The sequence below is a fragment of the Fragaria vesca genome, linkage group LG6, assembly GCF_000184155.1.
Source record: "Fragaria vesca subsp. vesca linkage group LG6, FraVesHawaii_1.0, whole genome shotgun sequence".
In the NCBI taxonomy this organism is placed as follows: Eukaryota; Viridiplantae; Streptophyta; class Magnoliopsida; order Rosales; family Rosaceae; genus Fragaria; species Fragaria vesca.
In genome coordinates this window covers 4,497,231-4,519,529 of record NC_020496.1, presented here as the reverse complement: position 1 = coordinate 4,519,529, position 22,299 = coordinate 4,497,231, and the positions used below count along the sequence as shown (strand labels likewise).

The 22,299-nt window shown below is 39.3% G+C and overlaps 4 protein-coding genes across 4 annotated transcripts in view; 3 read left to right on the top strand and 1 right to left on the bottom strand.

The window, feature by feature from the left end:
• Positions 1-2,213: 2,213 nt before the first annotated feature.
• LOC101308305 (protein kinase PVPK-1-like) lies at positions 2,214-4,141 on the bottom strand. The gene is made up of 2 exons (XM_004304910.1): positions 3,483-4,141; positions 2,214-3,093 (listed from the first exon to the last, which is right to left on the bottom strand). The coding sequence occupies exons 1-2, from the start codon at positions 4,139-4,141 to the stop codon at positions 2,214-2,216; spliced, it is 1,539 nt and encodes a 512-aa protein (XP_004304958.1).
• A 1,430-nt stretch (positions 4,142-5,571) lies between these two features.
• On the top strand, positions 5,572-6,554 carry LOC101303137 (thaumatin-like protein-like). The gene is made up of 2 exons (XM_004302322.1): positions 5,572-5,643; positions 5,741-6,554. Exons 1-2 carry the CDS (start codon positions 5,580-5,582, stop codon positions 6,454-6,456), a joined length of 780 nt encoding a protein of 259 aa, XP_004302370.1. The 5' UTR covers positions 5,572-5,579; the 3' UTR covers positions 6,457-6,554.
• A 5,069-nt stretch (positions 6,555-11,623) lies between these two features.
• LOC101302848 lies at positions 11,624-13,562 on the top strand. The gene has a single exon (XM_004302321.1). The coding sequence runs from the start codon at positions 11,778-11,780 to the stop codon at positions 13,386-13,388; it is 1,611 nt and encodes a 536-aa protein (XP_004302369.1). The 5' UTR covers positions 11,624-11,777; the 3' UTR covers positions 13,389-13,562.
• Positions 13,563-21,265: 7,703 nt separating this feature from the next.
• LOC101308010 overlaps positions 21,266-22,299 on the top strand; it is a 1,667-nt gene continuing 633 nt past the window's right edge. The window contains exon 1 of the mRNA XM_004304909.1: positions 21,266-22,299. Coding sequence (XP_004304957.1) covers positions 21,331-22,299 — 969 coding nt within the window. The 5' untranslated portion in view covers positions 21,266-21,330.

Sequence of the window (22,299 nt, the reverse complement as noted above, 5' to 3'; positions counted from 1 at the left end):
GGAGTAGGGGTTTGGTTATCCTAAAAGTATAGGGTTTGGACTTTTCTACTATACACGTATAACATACATCAAACCGTGAGCCGTCCGATCGTTTTGAATTTTGAATTACTAAACGATCAGACGACTCACGGATTGATGTATGTCATACAAATGTGTAGTGTATACAGGCCGAACCCATAGAGTTTAGGGTTTGGTTATCTTTGGGGAGAACCAAGCCTCATAAACAAAATTGATGGGGACATCTTTGTTTATCCCGCCATTGCTCGTCTTGTTCTTCCATCGTCGTTGCCTCAGTTATAAAGATGCTTGAATTTTGTTTCCTTCTCTATTGTTTTGCTCGGACCACAAGTGGCCCCAATGACACTCCATATATGACTTCGAAATCTGCCATTGATAATATAGAGGTTAGAGCTAGCTCAGAATATATAACAGAACTTAAGTATCATATGGAAAAGTGACATATTTAAGATTATATGTCATTTTCCACATAATGTAAAGATTTGCATTATACATACTTGGAGCGATAAGGCAATTAATCAATAATTTTCAGATAGTGTACGTATCAGAATTATTCTTATCCATCCTATTAAGAACTAGGAGCTATCACTTTCACCACTGGATGCTTCATTTTGTATTGGATACATGCGGAATATCCATAACTTTCATCTTCTATGTGCTTATATGATGATGAATTAATGATTCGGCAAGTCTCATGCTTATGCACATTGTTGTAGAGCTTACAAATTAATCCAAATTGATCTTCTCAAGAGGTTACAACAGAAGGAGTTATTTTTACTTTCCTTGATCGAGATCGATTACATGGTTCCTAAAAATATTTTCTAGGCCTAACTAGAGAGACTAATTTGTGCCGGGAGGTCATGCTAGAACTGTTCCTCCTCATGACCAATAAGAGTCGATTGAATTTAACTTGAATCAACGTCAATAATGGAACACAGGTTGGAGGGTCCTCTATATGTAGGTAAGTAGGTTAGCTCTTATAAACTCAACCAAATGTGATGGTTTACAAACAAGACTTTTTAGCCAAATTCCTATCATAGCTTTTACTTTGGTATTAATTTGCTACCCTAACTTTCATTTTAACTAATTTGCTACCCTAACTTTTTATAATTAACCAATTTGCTACCCTAACTATTATTTATGCCAATTTGCTACCTTATGTTTTCAAAATCAACCAATTTGCTACATTTTTATCATTTTAATTTGTTCGTTTCTTCATTCAAACATGAATTAATTATAAAAATCGAAGGTTAAAGTTGGTCGGTATTGAAATTTTAATAAGTAAATTGGTTAATCTTGAAAGCCTAAAGTAGCAAATTTAATGGAAGGGTAGCAAATTGGCTAAAATAAAAGCTATGGTAGCAAATTGGTTAATTTAGAAAAGTTAGGGTAGCAAATTAGCTGAAATAAAAGTTACAGTAACAAATTGACACCAAGATGAAAGTTAGGGTAACAAATCAGCAATTATGCCTACAAACAATAATATATATAGGACGTTAGTATCACAACCTTTTATCATTTCGACTTCAGTTTAGGTGATTAAATGACACCGATTCGTTGGTCACGGAGATGATGAAGAAAATAAACGTTTCCAATTACAAAATGGCACAAGGATTTCCTCGTTCTGGAGTTAATTTTAGAGCTGAATTTTGGTTGTTTGGCTCAATGCCGTAAACAAGGATTCACCTGTCATTCTTATTCATTTTCTTCATAGCTAGGTTGGGAATCAATATGCTCTCTTTTGTTTCTTAAGAACCAGGAAAAGGACACTGTGATTATTGATTAAAGTATAAGGCTATAAGCATAAAGAAAAGCCTGGCTGCATAGGAATAAAGAAGCAAAAGAACCGCCTGGAACAATTCAAGAAAAGCAGAATCCCACACCAATAAAGAGCTAAAGGGATATCAATGTGCCAGGGAGACAACATCACGGTTCATTTTTTCTGTGTTGTCCAGTTCAATATTTCCTTTTTCAAAAGTGCATTTTCAGGTAAAGCTTCAGACATTTTCCGGGGCCAATTTAGACTGCAGCATATGGTTACCGCACAAAGGCAGGATCTGAAAGCGCTTGGGAGGCCAGCCATTGTAATAATTGTGTGAAGAACATAAGATTCACTCAGGGGCATGATATAAGCACCAAAATTTGTCACAAGAATGATTGCCTACAACCCTTTTGCTATCCCATCAAAGTTCATATCAGAAAAATTCAAAATCTAAATATGGACCTGGTAACCGATTTGTCTCTGCAGCTCCCTTGTCATTTTGAGGCGCTGCAGACTTGAATGCCTGGTTTAAAAGGGCAAGATCAAGTGGTTTTGGGACTTCTGGAGGCTGCGTGCCGCGAATGAGAGCCCAATTGACACTTGCAAAGAAGGGATGCTGCTTAATCTCTGTAGCACCTCTTTTAAAGCCTAGTCTCTTTTGAGGGTTCTTTACAAGGAGGCCCCTGATCAAATCCTTTGCAGCAAAACTAACATTGGATCCATCAGGGAACTTAAGTGACTGACCAACGACATTAAACAATGTCTCCCGATTTCCATTCCCTTTAAACGGTGTCCTCCCATGAAGCAGCTCATACAAGAAGATTCCGAAAGTCCACCAATCAACAGCACTGCCATGACCATCTCCTCTTATGATCTCAGGAGCTAAATACTCATGAGTTCCAACAAATGACATGGACCGCGCATTAGTTGGTTCAGCAATAAGTTCAGGCATCGAATCTGAACTCCCCAAATTCGTTCTTTCAGTTTTCTCCTTTGTTGATTTGGACCTTAGGAATCGAGGTGTAAAGCAAGAAGGTTGCAAGCAAGAGGGCTGAACACAAACCGGTAGTTTGCAGGCTGGAATTGGATCAATGCAAGCTGGTTGAATGCAGTATGTGGGTATTGCACAAGATGACTCGACGCTGGACTGAACAAGAGTAGGACACACCTTACATCTCAATGATAAATCAAAATCCGTAAGCATGATATGTCCATCCTCCCTCACTAGTACATTTTCGGGTTTCAAGTCTCTGTACACCACTCCCATCATGTGCAGATACTCAAGAGCAAGAAGCACTTCTGAAGCATAAAACCTGCAACAGACAAGACAACAAAGTCTCATAAATTGCTGACAGTCATAAAGATAGTACTACCGGAAGTTAATTTACACCAAAACTAACTGTAAACTTATCACCAGAGGTACAGAGCCATTTAATACCGACATTAACAGTAAACAGCCACCAAATTCTTTACAGTTGAGGAATCAACAAAACCATAAACAGATTGTTCAGAGAGTGATAGAATTGTTGAACTCAAAAAACTCCACCCATAAAAGTTTCAATCTTTAAAAATGAAACTTCAAAAACCTTCAAGGTAAGTAGACAGATTTCACACCGTTCCAATCACAAACAACAACCGCATTTCTATTATGAGCTTAAAATTAAAGATAGAAGGCATTCAATGTCAAGAATGGGAGACAAACCTGGCTGCTTGTTCAGTAAAATGCTTCCCCGGCTGGCGCTGCCGGAGCGTATGAAGATCCCCGCCGCTGCAAAACTCCATTAACAAGCAAGAAAACTTGTCCGTCTCGAAATTGGAATAAAGGGTGGGAAGAAACGGGTGGTCCAATAACCCCAATATGTCTCTCTCAGTCTGAGCCCTCATCAGCTTCTTCCTCCCAGCCAACATTCCCTTGTCCATTACTTTCATCGCGAAAACGCAGCCAATCCCTCTCAACTCAGCCAAGTACACACTCCCTATATCCCCACATCCAAGCTTCTTCAACAGCCTGAAATGATTCAGACCCAACTCGCCTTCTTTGGCCTTCACGGATTGAATCGCGTCCCATCGAATATCATTCCCTTTGTGCGGCTTCGACGGGCAAATCCGCCGGAATGTTACCTCCTCCGTCTCGGCTGCCGTGGATTCTTCCGACCCTTTGGCCACCTCGTCTGACTCCGCATTGTTGGAACTCTTCTTGGTCTCGGCTGAGGAGTCGTTGCTGACGTCGTTGGTGCTGCTGCTGACGCTGTCGGAGCTGCTGCAGAGACTGAGACTAATGCTGAAGCTGTTGTTGAAGGGGCTAAGATCTTGGCTGACGAGCTCATTGCTGCTTTCGGGTTTCTGCGGCTGTTTTTCCATGACAGTTGAAAATGAAGACGAAAATACTTGGAGAAAATGAGGGTTCGGTTAAAATGGAGGGTTGGTGGTCAAGGTTTGGGAGTTGGGTGTGACCCGAGGTGGTCAAAGAGTGAAGCGGGCGCCAAGAGAGGTGAGCATAGGGACCCAAAAATGAGAGATATAGCCTTGGTGGTATTCAAAATTTGAAATTTTGGTGTGAGAGTGAGAGAACCGATGAGTAGTTGCTAGTACAGACTTGGGTTGGGGCTTGAGTCCATTTTCTTACCCCCTCTCTCTGTCCCAGAAAATGTTACAGCTTGAAGACAAAACCAAACATAGAGAAATATAGAAAGAAAGAAGAAAGAATCCCTCTTTACGAGAACGACAAAAGCCTCTGAGATTTTTCTAATCACCAGAGACACATTACACTCACCTATACGTGTTTTTAAAGAGCAGCACACTCTTTGGCTCCGGGAGTTTTAATAATAATGAAGAACAGAGGCTCACCCAATACTGTTATTTTGGTTTAAAAGCTGATCAATTTGGGTTGGTGGGCAATTCATCTGTGGAGATTGACGTTTCAATAAGGATGAGTTGGATGCATTGGTGAAACAGCTACAATGTACCTTCATATTTTTGGTGAGATATGATCATAGTGGTTTTGGTAAGAGCAATTGATGCAATGAGGATCCCTTTGGATATTCTGGGTCCTCTGAATTTGACAGAAGAAGGGGAAAATAAGGTAACCCACCCTGGTGCTGTAAATGACCTCTTCCATATCTATGTTTGCCAGAAGCAGGAAACTTTGATTTTATTCATTTTCTGAGACAAACTGAATGAACCAAAATGAGCAAGTCATTCAATTTTTTTGATTTATTTGTTATTAAAATGGGAAAGAAATACAAGCGCATTTGTTATAATATATTATCTGAATTCTGGAATAGAATAAACCATAGCAAGGAAGTAAGAGCTATGACCATGGGGACTGTGTTCAATTTTTTGATTACCACATTAATTGCCTCTGATTATCTGAAATTTTGTGTTGCCTCAATCATGTAAAGGAAAATAGGTTTTTATGGCACTAGTCTTGCATCATCATAAAGCTCCTGCCTTTATTTCTATAATTGGATGGCTTAAAGTTGGGACTTGATTGTCAACCAAAAAAAAAAAAATTCTGGGTTTTCTGTTGATAATCACTGCCCACCTGAGGATTTACATGTGGCCTGTTAGAGGTGATTTTCATTGTGTTGATTCTGATAGATGTCATTTCCCAAATCAAATGACATTTCAATTCAAGTTTGTTGGTTCCATACTTCCATATTTTAAGAGCTTTAATAGATGGCAATGCTTAAAGATTGTCCACATCAAATCTTGAAGTGCAATCTAAGAAGAAGAAGTATTTATTCCTACAAGTATAAAAGTATGTAACATCTGAAAGTTTAAGCAATGCATCAGAATCATGAAGCTGCCAGTGTTTGTTGCTTCTTTTTCCCTGGTTCTAACATGGAGTTGCATGCTCTTTGGTAATGAACAAAATTGATTGCCATCATTGAATTAGATTTTGTAGTTTTCCAATGTTAAAGTTCTTGAACTTTACTATATGATAGTACTGAATTGCAGGACACGGAGTAGCGCACACAGTTACGTTTTACATTCACAATAAGTGCCCCTTTCCCATATGGCCTGCAACTGCTCCCAACAATGGACAACCGGTGATAGCTGACGGCGGCTTCTCCCTCTCGGCTGGCCAGACTAAGCGCATTACTGCACCGTGGTCATGGAGCGGTAGGATTTGGGGCCGAACAGGATGCAACTTTGCCTCTAATTGGAGCCCTGCTTGTGAAACTGGAGACTGTGATGGAAGACTGGCTTGCAATGGACTGATAGGCACTCCACCAGTGACATTGGTGCAAATTGCACTTCAAGCTGACAAAGGCTTGCCAAATTACTATGATGTGAGCTTGGTTGATGGATACAATCTTCCGATTTCAGTCATGTTGAGGCCAGTAGCATCGAATTGTAGTATTAGTGGGTGCTTGAGAGACTTGAAAACAAGGTGTCCGGAAGAGCTTCAGGTTTTGAACAGCAAAGGAGAAGTGGTGGCTTGCAAAAGTGCCTGCTTGGCATTTAACAAGGACTCATTTTGTTGCAGAAATCAGTATGGAACTCCAGAAAAATGCAAGCCAAGTGTGTACTCCAAGATATTCAAAGATGCATGTCCCTCCTATTACAGCTATGCTTATGATTCACCACCTCCATTGGTGAACTGCAAGGCTAATGAGTATGTGATCACATTTTGTCCTTCAGGCTGGGGTGCTGAGCATACTTCCATATAGACCTTCCCTCAGTTCTCTGTACCATATATATAAACTAAGTTGCCTCATATATGGTGAACTTGTGTATAAGTCAAAGTCTAGTCGTGTGCTATGTACCATTCTATACTTTATGAAAACTAAATGGTCAATACAAGAATATTATATCTAGTATCATAAAAGAGGTAATATGGTACAAGTACGGTTATCAATGAATCAAGTTGTGTCGGAATCAATTTGTGTCAATCTACATATGAATCTTGCTAATATGTGGAAACTCAGATCTAATTCATATTTTAGGTGAATAGTTGTTAATATTGATAATTGATATCTCCGTATATTAACTAAATCGAATACGATTAAACACTCAACCAAATCATAATCAACCCGGATTTACTGTTCAAGTTAAAGTGTTAAACACCCAACCAAATCATACTCAACCCCTAACGGACTAGTTGTAGACTATAAACACAATCGAAGTGTATCATCCTCATCTTACCCATTATCTATATGGTCGTTTCTAGCATTTTCGTGTTATGTTATCAAGTCAGTATCCAAATTTGATAAACCACAAATTTATTTGTTCCTATTCTACACTTGGGTCTTTTGCAAAAATAAAAAATAAAAAAAAATTTGTACACTTGGGTCTATTGGACCTCGGACCCTCACACAGGCTTAGGTGAATATCAGGCCCAAATCTCGAACCTTCACAGTTCCCATTTAGGGTTTCCACCCTATTACTCTATAAAATACCCGCCTCAAGTTTCTGAGAGCCATCTTCTTCTCCTTCCTCCTTCCTGCTACCTCAAGAGGTGTGTTTTCTCTGAAACTTTAGCTTTTTGGTTGGTTTCGTTTGAGGGGCATAGTGGGTTGTTGAGGCTGCAGCTAACAAAGCATCCTTGCAAATCACTTTCAACCCATCGATGTATATTTCTCTCTCTGCTTCTCCCTCTGTTTTATCAAATCTATGATGAGAAAAATACTGCAACAATATGAATGGAGATAACGCTATCTCCAATTTCCGTGTTTACTTGTATTTAAGTCTCTGAGATTTTGCTGCAATTATTCATTTTGATTTTTGATTTCTTCAAGAACTACTTCTTCTTTCCCTTCCAAATTTTTGGGCGTGATGAGCAACTTATTGGTCCGTGTTTCTGATTTTACCGTGACCGACAAACCTTAACCAACTCTGATCTCTTGAGTTTCAATTCTCTTTCTGAAGTTTATTTCTTTTGTTTTCGCAATGTTTTTCGTGGGCGTGATGAGGAACTTATTGGTCCGTGTTTCTGAATTAAACATTGACGACAAACCTTAACCAACTCTGATCTCACGATTCAAAGTTCGAACCTTTTTACGTTTTGAAGATTTGTACTTTGTTTTACAGTGGTTTGTTGCTCTGTGATTTTTGCCTGGAATAGGCATATACGCTATTCTGATTCATAACATGAATGGATAAATCTTGAAAGCTGAGAGCTTCTTACTGCTAATTTTGTTTGTGTAATTGTTCTGCGGTGATGAATTATGGATAAATTCACATGTCAGACTTCAGAGATTGTAAAAGATCAATGAGAATGATACTTCCTAGCGTCTGAGCAGATTCAGTTTACTTGTTTTCTTTGTGTTTTATCTATGATAAATTGTTTTGAACAATGTGACGTGAGATTTCTCTTCGGAATTCTCAAGCTTTTCTGTGGGAGCAAACATTTTGTGTGTTTGTAAGATCCCAAGTAAGCGTCACAAATAAAGCCTGATTTCGTTGACGGTGCTTTTACTAGCATCTCCGAGAAGGGCGGCGTCATATTCCATTGCCTTGTAGAGCGGCGTTGCTGCTTTTACTATTTGGGACTGGCCATGAGGCATACATTATATGAAAATGCGGTTTTCCGTTTTGCATTTTGCTAATGCCAAAGAGCTTCAGTTTGATGAATTGCTCAAGTTTTCATCATTGTCATATTATGGTGTTAAATATAATTGAGTTTTATTGTGGTGGTGCTTGTATTGTTTGTGCAGTTTGTCTAAGGCCTAATACATAGCTATTTGCAAATGAAAAAAATGAGACCTAACAGTTGATTGATACAATGCGAAATATGACGGAGACGGCCAAATTTTTGACAGGGAAGATATTAGAAGAATCAAATGCTATCATGAAAGATTTAAAACTTAGGGATCACATTACAGGACAGCATCAAGGAGATTAAGGTTTTCTGCACACATGGCTGTTTTAAATCTACGGGGAATGCCAATAATGTCCACTTGCTTCGCTCTCTTTGTCTCCATATCATACCAATAAAACATGTTTGAGTCTCGGCCTTTTGATACTAATAGAACCTGCTTGCCGCTCTTTGAGAGCACAAAGGGTTCCCAATGATGAAAAGCATACCGAGGCAATTCCGTTGTATCTATAGCATATAGCTGTGTCCAAGACTGCCACCCATACTCCTTCATAATCCAAATTTCATGCAAACAAGTGAGATGTATAAAATACGGTAATCCTCCCAAGGGCCCTAGTCTCTTAGGATCGGCATTGCCAACAATCGGGGCTGGAAAAACGTTGTACTTCTCAGTTGCAAGGTCAAGAGCTATGATCTTGTTACGATTCGCCAGCCAATGTACAGAACCATTCACATAGGATCGATGGTTTATAAACCATGGTGGTTTGAGCTCATAAGGGAAGTGTTGGATCTGTTTCCATGAGTTGGTTTTTGAGCTATAAATTTTCACTTCCGAATCCTTACAATTATTAGTAAATATCTCGCCCCTCACAAATTTATAGTCATCGTTGGTGGAAGCGTACCCAAACCCGTACGTGGTTAATCTGAAGACAACGTTTTTGGAGGGTTGAAGGGTGTGGAAGGAATTCTCTTTAACCTTTGTATCGATGGATTCCATACTGCAAAATAGGGATGTTTGGATTCTCCATCGTAGATACTGGTGATGCTAATGCAAACCAAACCGTTACAGCAACCCACTATGTTGATACGGTTGCCGGGTTGTTTCACTTCCAATGGCTGCGGAATTATCACCGCATTGTTACCTAATACATCTCCGTCGAAAGAAATCGATACAGAGAAATCTTTGGAGTCGTCTTGTAGATCTTCTGGTATAAGAACAAGTGAGAGAGGAGTTTTGGTTTTCATGAGGTCGTGATGAGCTTTGATGAACTTCTTGTTGTGGATGGTAGCATTTCAAGCTCTACACACACACATGAACCGTATAAGAGCCTTGGTTGGGAGTCGTAAAAGGATGTTGAAGATTATTTCCGGCGGTAAATATGATGATATTTTTGAAAGTTCGGCCATTATTTGTGCCCCAAAGAACAATCCTTAAAGCCGAGTTGGGGTAGCTAGTCTTTTATATATATAGAACAAAGAGCGTAGAGAGCAAGAAAACAAATTCCATCCCGAGAAGGGTAAATAGAATACTAAAAGGAAAAGGAAACGAATTATATTCTTGGTGCTCCTGGGAGAACAATATTCCCCCGGATCACATCCTGTTTCCAATGTATGTCTGAAGATCAAGATGGCCACAAGTTTGATGAATTGCTCCAGATTGATCATTGTCAATTTTTGTATTTGGTGTTTGACGGCCAATAATGTAAGCTTTTCTGATTGTGGGATAAATAGCAACACTGTATATAAAGAAGAAGAGGAGAACTGAGGGAGACAGAAGAGGGGAATAACTCTTGAGATTACAAAGGAGAGGGGATTCATGGGTTAAATCCCCTAAATAAGATGAACCATTATTGCTAAAGCATCCGCAACTCTGTTCTTTCACCATTCAATTTCAATTATAGGATCTGCCATTTTTCCATTTCACAGTGATCAGTTGCGGTATTGCACAAGAATTCTACTGTGTACTTGATGTAGTGATGAACACAAGAATTGCAAATTAATAAATCAATGAAAGATCTAAATTTTGCATTAACATGGAGGAAAGGAAACTATTAACGCTATGCAACGTGGCCTCAACAACTAGACTGAGAATGTCACTCTAACCTCCCAGAGAAATAACCCGAGTCATGCAATCTTTCATCATCAGCATCCATCAAAGTTCATCTTAGATGAGTCTGGAGCAAAATTGAAGTTTAAGATCAATGCACTACAGGCTTGTTAGTTATTACTACTTCAATTCAAACAAGTTTGAGTTTTTTAACTGCCCCTGATTTGTTAACAGAAACATTCAAACATGTACAAGTACTTTCTTAGTCATCATGTACACATAGCAAATGTTATATAAATGTATACTTGTGTGGGTCCTTCCTGGATAACTGAAAAGCCACAGAACAAACCAAAAGCTATGCAGCAAATTAGAATCTTTCTACTTCACCTGCGCTATGATGAGATCACTCAGATGGGTAGATGTTACATCATCACGTCTCCAAAATAATGAGAAAAACCTTGAGACCTTTGTCTAGTTAGGATTGAAGACTGAGGATGAACAGTGATGTTGACAATGACAGAGAAAGAAGCAGAACAAGTTAAGGCAGGGAAAGAAGAAGAGGAAAAAATGAGGGTGTTTAACATGAAGTTGACCCCTTGAACAAGTTGTTCTATGATACAAGTTACTGTCGACTACTAATAAGCTGTGCCGTGTGCAACTTTTGTTTCTCTGTTATCAGAGTTTTCTTAAAGATCTAAGAACACACACAAATCTTCTGTAATTTTTGTTGTCAACCAAGTTCTCAGAACAAAACAAAAACAAAACAAAAATGTATGGTAGTTTTGCTCACCCACCACAAGTACCTTCTCTCGTTCACACATCTTATCTTCTCTCTTTGATTCACACTCACAAGACTGCAACCATATATGACAAAGACTTTGACGAAGAAAAAACAACCTATATGACAAAAGGAGACTTAGAAAAAACCTATACTGGAAGCAAAAACAAAAAAAACAAAAAAAAACAAAAAGTCTTAGAAAAGTAGAATCTTTTCATTTTCATCTTATATATGATTAGTGGTAATAAACAAAAATACTAGTTGAGCCAACTACGTTACTCATATTACACTAGATTCAATAGTGCACCGAAGTAGTGAAATTCGAGTTATATTAAGATCATATTTCATTGTAGTGAATCATATGTTTGAATAGATTTTTCCTCCAAAACTGCTATTTCTCTTCTAAGCAATTTCCATACCAAGTCATGAGAGGGACTCATTTGTCAAGCAAGGCAGGCCTCACATTGAGATCTGTAAAGGATCACACACTTTCCTTCTGGTTTCTTTTAGTCAAATGAATATATGAATTACTAAAATTATAAAAGACTACTAGACCTGAGAGTCTTCTCAACTATATATAGCAGTATCTTGATTATAAGCACAGAGAATCCAACCAAATATCCTAAAGATGATGAACATGGGAGAAATGTGGCCTCAACTGGGTTCAGTTATAGCCAGTGTCATGTTCGGATATGCCATGTTTCAGCAATACATTCCTTACCAACTTAGAACCTCCATCGAAAAATATACCCAGAAACTGTTTGGATATGTGTCCCCTTACATCCATATTTCCTTTGATGAATATTCCGGTGAGTGGTACAAGCGCAGTGAGCTCTTTACTACCATCCAAAGCTACCTCAGCACCAAGTCCTCCACAGACGCGAAAAGGCTGAAAGCTCAAGATGTCAAGGACAGCAAGTCTCTAGTCCTTGCCATGGATGATAATGAAGAGGTGATAGATGAGTTTCAAGGCATTCAGCTATGGTGGGTTTGCAGGAAAAACCCGCCGAGTCAATCTCAATTCTCCTTCTATCGTCAGACTGATGATAAAAGACGGTACAAGCTGACCTTTCACAGACGCCACCGCGATATAATCATGGGGTCTTATCTTGACCATGTGAGGAAACAAGGCAAGGCAATAGCAGTTAGCAACAGGCAACGAAAGCTTTACATTAACAATCCTGCTTCAGATTGGTACGAATGGAAACCAACTAAATGGAGCTCTGTGGTGTTTGAGCACCCTGCAACATTTGAGACCATAGCAATGGAGCCAAAAAAGAAAAAGGAAATCGTAGATGACCTCATCAAGTTCAGCAAGGGGAAAGACTACTATGCGAAAATAGGGAAGGCTTGGAAGAGGGGTTATCTTCTGTATGGGCCACCAGGCACTGGTAAGTCCACCATGATTGCTGCCATGTCTAACCTCATGAACTATGATGTTTATGATCTTGAGCTGACCACGGTGAAGAACAACACTGAGCTGAGGAAGTTGCTGATTGACACTCCTAACAAGACTATTATTGTGATTGAGGACATTGATTGCTCGCTTGATCTCACGGGGCAGCGGAAGAAGAAGAAGGAGAAGGATGATGATGAAGATAAAGAAAATGATCCGATCAAGAAAATGAGGGGAGGAGAAGAAAGCAAACCAAGTGAGGTTACTTTATCTGGGCTATTGAACTTCATTGATGGTATTTGGTCAGCTTGTGGAGGTGAAAGAATCATTGTGTTCACAACAAATTATGTGGAAAAACTTGATCCCGCTCTGATTAGAAGAGGAAGGATGGACAAGCATATTGAATTGTCCTACTGTTGCTATGAAGCATTCAAATTGCTTGCAAGGAACTATTTGGATTTGGAGTCACATGAACTGTTTGGTACCATTGAAAGGTTGTTGGGGGAGACCAACATGACTCCAGCTGATGTGGCAGAGAATTTGATGCCTAAATCTGATATAGAGAATGCTGATTCTTGTTCGAAGAACTTGATTGAAGCTCTCGAGACTGCAAAGGAGGAGGCAAGAGTAAAGGCCGAGGAAGAAGTGAAACTGAAGGCAGAGGAAGAAGCCAAAGAGAAGGCAGAGAAAGAAGCAAAATTGAAGGAAGAGGAAGAAGCAAAATTGAAGCCAGAGAAAGAAGAGAAGGAAAAGGTTGAGTCTGCTAAAGATGAAGTTAAATGTAAATTATGTAATGGAACATCAGCCAAACAAGATGGGAAAGAAAATGGGGTCGTTCATTGAATATGTGGCAAGAGAGTCAAATAATCTGCACAACTGGAACTTGTAGTTACAGTAGTGTGTGAAGAATCATATATGCATAACTTGAACCTGTAGTTACAGTAGTGTGAAATAAGAATCATTAAGAGTTGTTTTACAATCTGCACTTTTTTCAAGCAATTAATGACCAATTTTCTGAGTTTTGATGAAATAAATACTACAGTTCATGTTTCATGGAGCTACTGTAATGCCAATTGAAACAGAAAAATCTCTTCATAATCTTACTATGCAAAGCTGAAGTAACAGTGGAAAACCTCTATATTTCAACAAATTTTGACCAGATATATGGAATGACTAAGGGGGAATCTGAACAAGTAAGCAAGTTATGAGGTGCAGGCAGGGCCATAATTATATTGTGTTTATCTTGCAGCAACATCATGATCATCCCATATGCAATATTGCTAACCATATACATTCATTTGATAAGGGTGGGAATAGATATCTTTTAACCAAGGAGAAGATGAGGTCTTGTGCATGATGAATGTTGAAGGAAAGATTATGACATCATTGGTATATGATGTCAGGGTATTTTGGCTTTACTGTAGAGTGTCGAGAATCTGTGAGTGCTTTGCAGTGGGTATACTAACCCATTTCGCAAGCAAACTCTTCGCCGGCCTTGAGCAAGGAGACAATCAGCAAAGAGACTCATCCACCAGTCCATTCTAGACCAGAATGCATAATGTATTCACATAGACACATCATACAGCGACTCACCCTCATTTCTTTCCCATCATTTATACTATTTTAACCTTCACCTAAACATAAACAAAATGTAACGTATCCCATTGGGAACAAAACACAGAGGCAAAGCTCAATAATGTATGCTTGAGCCCTCCACCAGACAAGTGAAAGTCCTTATTGAGTCTGTGTTGAAGAGCCCAAATTCCATATATATACAAGTGTTAAATCTTGTAAAACCAACCAACCATGCTCAAGAGGATGATGATGAGAGAAATGTGGTTGTGGCCTCGACTGGGCTCACTGGGTTCAGTACTGGCAAGTAGATGTTTGCTTATGCCATGTTTCAACGATACTTTCCCCATCAACTCCGGAGCCACATTCAAAGATATACACAGAAATGGTTCGGGTGTGTGTACCCTTACATCCAGATTTCCTTTGATGAATATGCCGGCGAGTTGCACAAGCGCAGTGAAAGAAGCAGAAGAAAAGAAAATCAAAGTAGGAATAGATCGAACTGACAAAAGCAAAATTTTTGACCCAGCAATATATATTTGAATTAGATCAAATCAATGAACGGACCATAAATTTGTCTAACCACAACTGTTTGTGTAAATAACGATTACGAAAACCCAAATGATTATAAAATTAGATGAAACTTTGCATAAATGATCTATGCATTAGGTTTTACAAACTGAACGGTGTAGTTGTGGAAATATGACGAAAAAATGAGTTAAATAAAGAACTTCACATTTTAATTTCAGCTTTGCTCTGATAGGAACTGTATATATACACACACAATCAAGGTATGTCACGCATGAGTGCATAATTATACTTGCTCTCCATTCTAATACTTAGGACTGTGGATTGCATGTACTTGCGATCGTGGATTTGAAAACAATGAAACTAGCAAACTAGCAAAGGCTAGTCCAACTTACTATTGAAACTTTGGAAGCGGAGAAGGAGGGCGGTAACGTCGTGGTCGTCCGGAAAGTGAGGAGGAGCGGCAAAGGCGCGGCTGATGCTAATTTTGTTTGTGTAATTGTTCTGCGGTGATGAATTATGGATAAATTCACATGTCAGACTTCAGAGATTGTAAAAGATCAATGAGAATGAAACTTCCTAGCGTCTGAGCAGATTGAGTTTGCTTGTTTTCTGTGTTTTATCTATGATAAATTGTTTTGTACAATGTGACGTGAGATTTCTCTTCGGAATTCTCAAGCTTTTCTGTGGGAGCAAACAGTTTGTGTGTTTGTAAGCCCAAGTAAGCGTCACAAATAAAACCCGATTTCGTTGACGGAGAGTTTACTAGCATCTCCGAGAAGGGCGACGTCATATTCCATTGCCTTGTAGAGCGGCGTTGCTGCTTTTACTATTTGGGACTGGCCATGAGGCATACATTATATGGAAATGCGGTTTTCTTGATTCTAAACTAGATGGGACTGGAAGAATGGCATGACTACGTTTTGCATTTTGCTAATGCCAAAGAGCTCCAGTTTGATGAATTGCTCAAGTTTTGATCATTGTCATCTTATGTTGTTCAATATAATTGAATTTTATTGTGGTGGTGTTTGTATTGTTTGTGCAGTTTGTCTAAAGCCTAAGACATAGCTTTTTACAAATGAAAAAAAATGAGACCCTAATAGAACCTGCTTGCCGGTCTTTGAGAGCACAAAGGGTTCCCAAAATTGAAAAGCATACTGCTGAGGCACGGGCCTCCTCCAAGGCAATTCACTTGTATCTATAGTACATAACTGTGTCCAAGACTCTGCCACCCCATACTCCTTCATAATCCAAATATCATGCAAACCAGCCGTGAGATGTATAAAATACACATACAGTAATCCTCCCAAGGGCCCTAGACTCGCGGGATAGGCATTGACATTGAAGGTATAAGATTGTTGGCAATCCTTATATAGAACAAAACACAACCTATGAAGCCTAAAACAATTGAGAGATTGGTCTTGCACATTTGAAGAACAAGTTTGAAGAAGTAGAAGAACCAACATGAACTCATGGAACTCAGGTAAAATCATGCATATGCATTTCATGGTTTTTCACTGAGGATAACAGTATTGTCTGCCATCCTAAAAATCTGGGTTTCCAGCTTTTTAATCTTTTGTTCTATTGTCTTATGTTTAAGTTTCTTTACCCTTGTGGTATTAATTTTATGTCTGGGAAAGATCCTAAATTGAATTTCAAATTGACAACTAGAATATTTAAAGGTCTTGCCTTTGTGCTCAATTTAGTCTAGGGTTTAGATCTTTTGTTGTGCCAACCCGTGACCAAATGGTTTGCTGTAATGATGCCCAGATCAGATGTATTTGTCTGAGTCTAGACCAGTTCTTGTTGGCTAAGTCATGGTCCACTGATGGACTGAGTAAGAGGTTATACAACCTTATTGCTCCATGTTTAAATCAAACCTGTTTTAGGAAAGGTATCATTGTGTCCTTGAGTTGGCTCGTGACAACCGGCCTGTTGGATCTGCAGCTGTCTTTGTTTGATATCAGAGAAAAAGTGATTTGCTAAACCATTGTGGTATTATGCTTTTGGGAAAAAGTTTGCAAAACCTTTGTCTTTTGCCTTTAAATCAAATATTGTTTAGGATAGTTTTGTTTGTCTTTTTGCTTGGTCATGGATAACTGCATATGTCCTCTCACTTTCTGAGTTTGGCCAAGGACAAAAGTCCAAAACCCTTTTCTTGCTTTGGCCCTCGTGACTGCCCTCTTGTGGCACCTCTTTGGCTTGTGTCTCTCTCTTGTTAGAGCACTCCATCAGCCTATATATATTGAGTAAGGCTGCCTTTGCTCAATGGTTGTCATAATGTAGTTTTTACATTTGCATTGTTGGGTTTTGGTTTTCTTTTGCATTGTTCATTAGTCTCTAAGTCTTCCTTTTGTGATTATAAACCTTAGAGCTGAACAAAACCTTTCCTCATAAACTCATTGCATTCTGCATACCATGAGATCAGTTGGTAGTGCAGCAACCCCGGAAGTGTTCATGAAAGAAGCAGCTAAGGATAGCTGAGTTCTGATGTATCCTGCTGAGGTAGCTGAGTTTCTAAGAGTGAAACTTCTTAGAAGTCTTCAAGAAGAATTAGTTAAGTGATAGCTGAGTTCTTAGTTGAAACTTCTTATACCTTCATGTGTAGCCACTTAGAGACAAGAGATGTAGATCTAGACTAGTTTGGGACTAGGTAGGATAGCAAGTCGTTGCTGTATCCTATACTGTAATCTTGTAAGGAGTGAGGTACTCAGAAACAAGAGAGAAAGTATAGATCTAGACTAGTGGGTAGTTTAGGCAGGATAGCAAATGGTTCATGTATCCCTAGATTATAATCTTGTAAGAAGTGAGTTTTACATAGTGGAAAAGTTTGTCCCTCAAGAGTTAGGGGCACGCAGTTTTTCTCCTTGGTTGCAGGGTTTCTGCAAGTAAAAAACATCTTGGTGTTTATTGTTATCTTACTGCAACTTTTATTTATTGTCATTGTATATTTGTTATTCAGGATAGCTATAACCCTTGCTATCCCTGATAACGAATTTATACAAAAAAAGTTGTTAAAGGCCTATTCACCCTCCCTCTAGGACCTTTAGACATCAATCGGGGCTAGAAAAACGTTCGCAGGATAGGCATTGACAACAATCGGGGCTGGAAAAACGTTGTACTTCTCAGTTGCAAGATCAAGAGCTATGATATTGTTAGGATTGGCCAGCCAATGTACAGAACCATTCACATAGGATGGATGGTTTATATACCATGATGGTTTGAGCTCATAAGGGAAGTGTTGGATCTATTTCCATGAGTTGGATTTTGAGCTATAAATTTTCACTTATGAATCCTTACTTCCCAAATTATTAGTAAATATCTCGCCTCTCACAAATTTATAGTCATCGTTGGTGGAATCGTACCCAAACCCCTACGTGGGTAATCGGAAGACAACGTTTTTTGGAGGGTTGAAGGGTGTGGAAGGAATTCTCTTTAACCTTTGTATCGATGGATTCCATACTGCAAAATAGGGATGTTTGGATTCTCCATTGTAGATACTGGTGATGCTAATGCAAACCAAACCGTTACAGCAACTCACTATGTTGAAATGGTTGGTTGCCGGGTTGTTTCACTTCCAATGGCTGCGGAATTCTCACGGCATTGTTACCTAATACATCTCCGTCGAAAGAAATCTATACAGAGAAATCTTTGGAGCGTCTTGTAGATCTTGTTTTGGCCACACGTCTCAGCAGGGGTAGAGTTGCAACTCCGGTGACGTCAAAAGTAAAAAACAAGGTTGCGGGGCGTGCCACTGCGCAGGCGCGGGATGAGTGCACTGTGCTGGACTTCTAATCAAGTGAAAGGGTTTCCAGTGCCACCTCGCGGACGAGGGATTATAAGCAAACCTCTGTTCACTTGTAAATCGATACTCACTGTTAGAGCGAGCAGAGCAATAATCAGGAAGAAAGGGCAAGTCCGAACGGGCTCTGTAGACCAAAGCGAAGGGTGCTTTAGTATCTAGTGTTTCGAGAAGCTCGAGAGTTTGTAAGTTTTGTATGATTTGATTGTGTATGTTGAATAATCCTCAAGCTCCTTTATATAGCATCCCACGGCTAGCTGATAGAGATAAATCACAAACCCACTCGGACTCAACAACTAGAATTCCACAAGAACACGGCTTGCCCGTGAACCACGCTATCCACGTGACACGTGTCATAACAGACTCCGCTTAGGCTTCTACTACTGCCCCGCCTCGCCAAACACTGTAGACTCCTATGCGAACTGAACGCGGACCTCGCGAGGTACCGGAGTCCTGGTCAAATCCTACCTCGCGCGCTTCCAGAGCTCGCCACCCTACATGGGCTTCACATTTAAAAAATGTCATAGGTACTGGCCCAAATGCTATCCAAAACTTATTGCGAGTCTTGGACCAAAATATCCACTAGGCTCAAACAGATCTTCTGGTATAAGAACAAGTGAGAGAGTTGTTTTGGTTTTCATGAGGTCGTGATGAGCTTTGATGAACTTCTTGTTGTGGATGGTAGCATTCCAAGCTCTACACACACACATGAACCGTATAAGAGCCTTGGTTGGGAGTCGTAAAAGGATGTTGAAGATTATTTCCGGCGGTAAATATTGTGATATTTTTAAAAGGTCGGCCATTATTTGTGCCCCAAAGAACAATCCTTAAAGCCGAGTTGGGGTAGCTAGTCCCTTCTATATATAGAGAACAAAGAGCGTAGAGAGCAAGAAAACAAATTCCATCCCGAGAAGGGTAAATAGAATACTAAAAGGAAAAGGAAACGAATTATATTCTTGGTGCTCTTGGGAGAACTATATTCCCCCGGATCACATCCTGTTTCCAATGTATGTCTGCGAAGATCAAGATGGCCACAAGTTTGATGAATCGCTCCAGATTGATCATTGTCATTTTTTGTATTTGGTGTTTGACAGCCAATAATGCAAGCTTTTCTGATTGTGGGATAAAGAGCAACACTGTATATAAAGAAGAAGAGGAGAACTGAGGGAGACAGAAGAGGGGAATAACTCTAGAGATTACAAAGGAGAGGGGATTCATGGGTTAAATCCCCTAAATAAGATGAACCATTATTGCTAAAGCATCCGCAACTCTGTTCTTTCACCATTCAATTTCAATTATAGGATCTGCCAGTTTTTCCATTTCACAGTGATCAGTTGAGGTATTGGCGTATTGCACAAGAATTCTACTTGATGTAGTGATCAACACAAGAATTGTAAATGCATACATCAATGAAAGATCTAAACTTTGCATTAACATTGAGGAAAGGAAACTACTAAAGCTATGCAAACGTTACCTTTTAACAATGTGAATGAGAATGTCACTCGTACATTCAAGAGAAATAACCTGAATCATGCAATCTTCCATCATCAGCATCCATCAAAGTTCATCTCAGATGAAATTGAAGATGGCAATTAAGAACTTAGGATTTAGTACTCTTGATCTTCAATCTTTTGCATCATTCTAGCAGTACATGTTTATGTTATCATAATCAACCGCATAAGGTAAATGTTTATGTTATCATAAGCAACCACATAAGGTAAATGCAAGTGTGTTCCCATTTCTATTTTCATGACCCATGTACAAGTAGTTTCTTAGTCATCATGTACACATAGCAAATGCTTATGTAAATGTATACTTGTGTGGCTCCTTCCTGGAAAACTGAAAAGCCACAGAACAAACCAAAAGCCATGCAGCAATTAGAATCTTTCTACTTCACCTGCGCTATGAGATCACTCAGCTGGGTGGATGTTACATCTTAACGTCTCCAAAATAATGATATAAACCTTGAGACCTTTGTCTTGTTAGGTCATAAGGATTAAAAACTGAGGATGAACAGCGATGTTGAAAATGACAGAGAAAGAAGCGAACAAGTTAAGGCAGGGAAAGAAGAAGAGGGAAAAATGAGGGTGTTTAACATGAAGTTAACCCCTTTAACAAGTTGTTCTATGATACAAGTTACTGTCGACTACTGATAAGCTGTGCCGTGTGCAACATTTGTTTCTCTGTTATCAAAGTTTTCTTAAAGATTTAAGAACACAAATCTTATCTTCTGTAATTTTTGTTGTCAACCATGTTCTCTATGGTAGTTTTGTTCACCCACCACAAGTACCTTCTCTCGTTCACACATCTTATCTTCTCTCTTTGATTCACACGCACAAGATTGCAACCATATATGACAAAGACTTTGTCGAAGAAAAAAAAATCTATATGACAAAAGGAGACTTTTTGATTGCGATATTAATTACTGGACGCAAAAAAAAACAAAACAAAAGCCTTAGAAAAGTAGAATCTTTTCATGTTCATCTTATATATAATCAGTGGTAATAAACAAAAATACTAGTTGAGCCAACTACTTTACTCATAAAACACTAGATTCAATAGTGCACCGAAGTAGTGAAATTCGAGTTATACTAAGATCATGTTTCGTTGTAGTGAATCATATGTGGAATAGATTTTTCCTCCATTACTGCTATTTCTCTTCTGAGCAATTTCCATACAAAAGTCATGAGAGGGACTCTTTTGTCAAGCAAGGCATACACTTTCCTTCTGGTTTCTTTTAGTCAAATGAATACTAAATTAAATTAGAAAAGACTACTAGACCTGCTGGTGGGGGTTATCTTAGTCACCAAGAAAGAGTCTTCTCAACTATATATAGCAGTATCTTGATTATAAGCACAGAGAATCCAACCAAATATCCTAAAGATGATGAAGATGGGAGAAATGTGGCCTCAACTGGGTTCAGTTATGGCCAGTGTCATGTTCGGATATGCCATGTTTCAGCAATTCTTTCCTTACCAACTTAGAGCCCCCATCGAAAAATATACCCAGAAACTGTTTGGATATGTGTACCCTTATATCCAGATTTCCTTTGATGAATATTCCGGTGAGTGGTACAAGCGCAGTGAGCTCTTTACTACCATCCAAAGCTACCTCAGCACCAAGTCCTCCACAGACGCGAAAAGGCTGAAAGCTCAAGATGTCAAGGACAGCAAGTCTCTAGTCCTTGCCATGGATGATAATGAAGAGGTGACAGATGAGTTTCAAGGCATTCAGCTATGGTGGGTTTGCAGGAAAAACCCGCCGAAACAATCTCAATTTTCCTTCTATCCTCAGACTGATGATAAGAAGCAGTACAAGCTGATCTTTCACAGACGCCACCGCGATATAATCATGGGGTCTTATCTTGACCATGTGAGGAAACAAGGCAAGGCAATAGCAGTTGGCAACAGGCAACGAAAGCTTTACATTAACAATCCTGCTTCAAATTGGTCCGGATGGAAAGCAACTAAATGGAGCCCTGTGGTGTTTGAGCACCCTGCAACATTTGAGACCATAGCAATGGAGCCAAAAAAGAAAAAGGAAATTGTAGATGACCTCATCAAGTTCAGCAAGGGGAAAGACTACTATGCGAAAATAGGGAAGGCTTGGAAGAGGGGTTATCTTCTGTATGGGCCACCAGGCACTGGTAAGTCCACCATGATTGCTGCCATGTCTAACCTCATGAACTATGATGTTTATGATCTTGAGCTGACCACGGTGAAGAACAACACTGAGCTGAGGAAGTTGCTGATTGACACTCCTAACAAGACTATTATTGTGATTGAGGACATTGATTGCTCGCTTGATCTCACGGGGCAGCGGAAGAAGAAGAAGGAGAAGGATGATGATGAA